This window comes from Enhydra lutris, unplaced genomic scaffold (genome assembly GCF_002288905.1).
Source record: "Enhydra lutris kenyoni isolate GAN:26980312 unplaced genomic scaffold, ASM228890v2 scaffoldscaffold16, whole genome shotgun sequence".
Classification (NCBI taxonomy): Eukaryota; Metazoa; Chordata; class Mammalia; order Carnivora; family Mustelidae; genus Enhydra; species Enhydra lutris.
In genome coordinates, this window is record NW_019154100.1 from 27318904 (window position 1) to 27323020 (window position 4117).

At 63.7% G+C, this 4117-nt stretch overlaps 1 protein-coding gene across 1 annotated transcript; it reads left to right on the top strand.

Annotated features, from left to right (window-relative positions):
• The first annotated feature begins 473 nt into the window (after nucleotides 1–473).
• On the top strand, nucleotides 474–3887 carry LOC111147180 (even-skipped homeobox 1). The gene is made up of 3 exons (XM_022503069.1): nucleotides 474–900; nucleotides 2460–2707; nucleotides 3348–3887. Exons 1-3 carry the CDS (start codon nucleotides 474–476, stop codon nucleotides 3885–3887), a joined length of 1215 nt encoding a protein of 404 aa, XP_022358777.1.
• Nucleotides 3888–4117: the final 230 nt, after the last annotated feature.

Below are 4117 nucleotides of genomic sequence, written 5' to 3' on the forward strand. Positions count from 1 at the left end.
CCCTGTCTCAGTGTGTGTGCCTCTCTGTCTGTTTTCACACTCTCCTCCCCATTCGAGCGAGGCCCACACCTGGCGCATCACTGCCGAGCCATTAGCTGCGGGTCTCCTTTCATCTTCGCTGTGGCAGACGTTTCTATTTATCCACTTGCGCTCGCCGAGTGGCGTCACCAGCGGTACTGTAATGACGATTGCAGCAGGAGGATGACAGCTTAGAAAGAAGAGGGCAATGGGGCTTCCTCCCAGAGGCGGTACGGCACAGAGGAGCGCTCGCATCACAAGGTGACCCCAGCTCCCCACCGCCACCACCGCCGTCACCGTCGACATCGCGCTCCGGCCGCTCCGCGCCCGCCCAGTCGCCCGGTCTCTCTTTCTACCTCCCGCAGCCAAGATCTGTCGGACCGCTGGGGACCCGGGGAGACGGGGGCTAGGAGTCATTTGGGGCTTCCTCCTTCCCCGCTCCGGCGAGCCCCGGGATGGAGAGCCGAAAGGACATGGTTATGTTTCTGGACGCGGGTCAGCTTGGTACTCTGGTTGGCAAGAGGGTCTCCAATTTGTCCGAAGCCGTGGGCAGCCCGCTGCCTGAGCCGCCGGAGAAGATGGTGACCCGTGGTTGCCTGAGCCCGCGGGCCGGCCCTCCGGCCGCCCGGGAGCGCGGCGGGGGAGGCCTAGAGGAGGAGCCGGTCGACGGACTAGCAAGCAGCGCCGCGGGGCCGGGCGCCGAGCCGCGGGCAGCCGGTGCTGCGGTGCTCGGTCCCGGACCTCCGGCCCCTTCCGCCGACAGCCTCTCGGGTCAGGGGCAACCTAGCAGCTCGGACACTGAGTCGGATTTCTATGAAGAAATCGAGGTGAGCTGCACCCCGGACTGCGCCACGGGGAACGCCGAGTACCAGCACAGCAAAGGTAGCCACCGCGCCCCTTCTCTCCCCGGGCCTCCCACCGCGCCCACCTTGCACTTCGGCTCTGGAGGGGAGGAAGACCCTCCTTTTCCCCAGGGCAGGGTGGCTGGGGGGACCCACCTGAGAAACTCTCCCCTGATATCTGAGCCCTGGCGGGGGTCTCCTTCTGTGCTCTGGCATTGGTGGGACCAGGGTGACAGCTGTGCTTTGCGGGAGGAGGGAGACGCAAGCCCTGGGCTTGAGGGGGATTCAAAGTGCACCCCAACCCCCCAGAGTTTTGTGGCACTGCTTCAACTGCTCCGAGAAGACACCTTCCCCAGAGTGGGCGAGATCAAACGCAGGTCGGGGCAGTTTGTGGCTGGAGGGGTGTAAGGCTCAACCAGGCGCGGAAGCCCGGAGTCCATAAAGGACCGTAAAATCCCGGCGGACTCGGGCTGCCTGGGTGCTGCAGCCCTCCGACCAGTTTGCACGTCGGTCAGAGGTCCAAATTACCTTGTCACTTCCCGGGCTCCGTGGCGCCAGGTCGGAAATGGTCCCAATGATCTAATTGCCTTTGGTCTCCGGTTGCATTTGAAAAGGCAGAGCACTGGCCCTCCCCCCTTCCCCTTTCCTCGATAGTCCCACTTCTCCACCCAAAGGAAAAGGAGCTGCAGGGGGCAGGAGCCCCACCCTTCCTTGAGTTAGACCCAAAAGGAGGGGTGCTGTCACACTATTTTAACTGAAGAACCCCTTCCTGATGGGGTCTAGTTTGTGGGGGAGGTGGCCAGGCAGGGAAGTCTCCCAGAGAGAGCTGGAAAGCTAGTAGGAGGGAAAGCCTACCAGCAGACACTCCTCCCCAAAGCTGTGGGGGTAGATGGGAAGACCCTGGTATGGAAGAAAAACCACCCCCTCACCTTGGCAGCCAACACCTGGCTGTGCACCCACATCCACTCATTACCCTCTTGTCCATTCAACCCAGATTCCCTAATCTCAAATATACCAAGGTAATATGATATTCATGCACACATTCCTATGCCGTCCCTACAACACATGCAACCTAGTACACATTCCCAACCTGCACTGGCAGCTTGGCACACACAAAAGCAAGGACTCAGTCTGTGTGCAGCATCCTACAATCCCCTAAGACCCGGAGCTCACTACACTCCAGCACAAAGGTGCATCTCAACTTGCCTGTGAGATGGCATATCCTTGTCCATCCTGCCAAGGGTGGGCAGAAAGCTCAGAGGGGCTGCATCCGGTCTGTGGCTCAGGGCAGGTGGCTCCGGATGGCTGAGGTTTCTGTACCCAGCAGGCCTTAAGACAGAGGTCTCCCAAATAGCAGCCCAGCCTATGTACGGGGCTGCTTTGTGCTCATCTGACTGATGAGCCTCTATCCCTCTCTTCCTGTGTTCTCAAAGTCCCTTGTGCCCCCGTGGAGGCAGAAACTGAGGCTACGGAGAGGAGGAGGGGGCCCTTTCTACCCCACCCTCCACACACACCCTGGGCCTACAGCCCCACAACAGCAGTGTTTTGTGTGTCTGTTGTGTGTTCTGTGTATGCATGTGTTCGGGGCTTCCTATGCAGGGCCCAGCTCAGAGGCACTGGCCAGCAGTCCCAACAGCGGCAGCGAGGCCCCCAAGAGCAACAGCAGCGGCAGCTCACAGGGCACCCTGGCCTGCAGCACCAGTGACCAGATGCGCCGCTACCGCACCGCCTTCACCCGGGAGCAGATTGCCCGGCTGGAGAAGGAGTTCTACAGGGAGAACTATGTGTCCAGGCCGCGGAGATGCGAGCTGGCCGCCGCCCTAAACCTGCCGGAAACCACCATCAAGGTATGAGCTCTGGCGACAGGGAGAAAGGGTGCGCCCACTCAGCAGGAATACCGACTGTCCAGTCCCTAAGTCCCGAGCCAAGAATCAGGGTCTGGGGTCTCCCTGCCCACGTGGTTACTAGGCTGGGGGTGTCCAGGCCCGGTGCAGGCCCCAGGTGTGTGCGGATTTACCTTCCCGATAGTCCCTAGGCGGGAACTGCTAGCGTGCGGTTGACTCTGTCCCTTTTCTAGCCAAATAAACAGTGGGAATGGGGTGCCTTTACCGAGAGAAAGGGAGAGAGAGAGAGAGACTGGAAGAAGAGGTGTTTCTGGGGAACCGCTGCCTGCCGCCTCAGAACCGCCTGGTCCTTAGTCTATCCCACTATGTGCGCGCCCACGCCGGGCTTTGGCACCCCAGGGGTCCTGGCCGCGTGGCAGAGGGAAGGAGGGACACAGATTGAAGCTACTCCCTGAACCTCCCATAAGGGATTCCAGGAGGTGGTGGTGGTGGTGGTGGTGGTGGGATCTGCACCCCCACCCAGTGGGTCTCTGCCGCCGGCTCTTCCCTGCGCGCCCGGCATCGTCCCCTGCAGTTGGGCAGGACTTCTGGGCTCTGCGCCCCCGGCCGCGTGCAGCCGCCGAACCCGCTCCTCTCCCCCCAGGTGTGGTTCCAGAACCGGCGCATGAAGGACAAACGGCAGCGGCTGGCCATGACGTGGCCGCACCCGGCCGACCCCGCCTTCTACACGTACATGATGAGCCACGCGGCGGCCGCGGGCGGCCTGCCCTACCCCTTCCCGTCGCACCTGCCCCTGCCCTACTACTCGCCGGTGGGCTTGGGCGCCGCGTCCGCCGCATCCGCCGCCGCCTCGCCCTTCAGCGGCCCGCTGCGCCCGCTCGATACCTTCCGCGTGCTCTCGCAGCCCTACCCGCGGCCCGAACTGCTGTGCGCCTTCCGCCACCCGCCGCTCTACCCCGGCCCGGCTCACGGACTGGGCACGGCGGCCGGCGGCCCCTGCTCCTGCCTCGCCTGCCACAGCGGCCCGGCCAACGGGCTGGCGCCCCGCGCCGCCGCCACCTCGGACTTCACCTGTGCCTCCACCTCCCGCTCGGACTCCTTCCTCACCTTCGCGCCCTCGGTGCTCAGCAAGGCCTCCTCCGTCGCGCTGGACCAGAGGGAGGAGGTGCCCCTCACCAGATAAGGGGCCGCCCGCGGGCTGCGGGCTACAGGACGCTCGTGGGGGGACCCCCGCGGGGACTCAGCCAGCGCCCCTCCCCGCCCCCAGGGCACCGAGGGGGAAAGAAGTGGGCCGAAAAGTACCAGAGGGGCTCAGCCTCGAGGATCGGGACACCCGGGAAGCGGCCGTGGCTTGGCCGGCGAGTTTGGGGATCAGGAGTGGGGATGGGGACGCGGGGGCTGAGAGACCTTCCT

Excerpts from the sequence above, each read along its gene's own strand:
- LOC111147180 (XM_022503069.1), top strand. The coding sequence starts at position 474 with ATGGAGAGCCGAAAGGACATGGTTATGTTTCTGGACGCGGGTCAGCTT. Across the intron at positions 901-2,459 it reads CGAGTACCAGCACAGCAAAG|GGCCCAGCTCAGAGGCACTG; the intron begins GTAGCCACCGCG and ends CTTCCTATGCAG. Across the intron at positions 2,708-3,347 it reads TGCCGGAAACCACCATCAAG|GTGTGGTTCCAGAACCGGCG; the intron begins GTATGAGCTCTG and ends CTCTCCCCCCAG.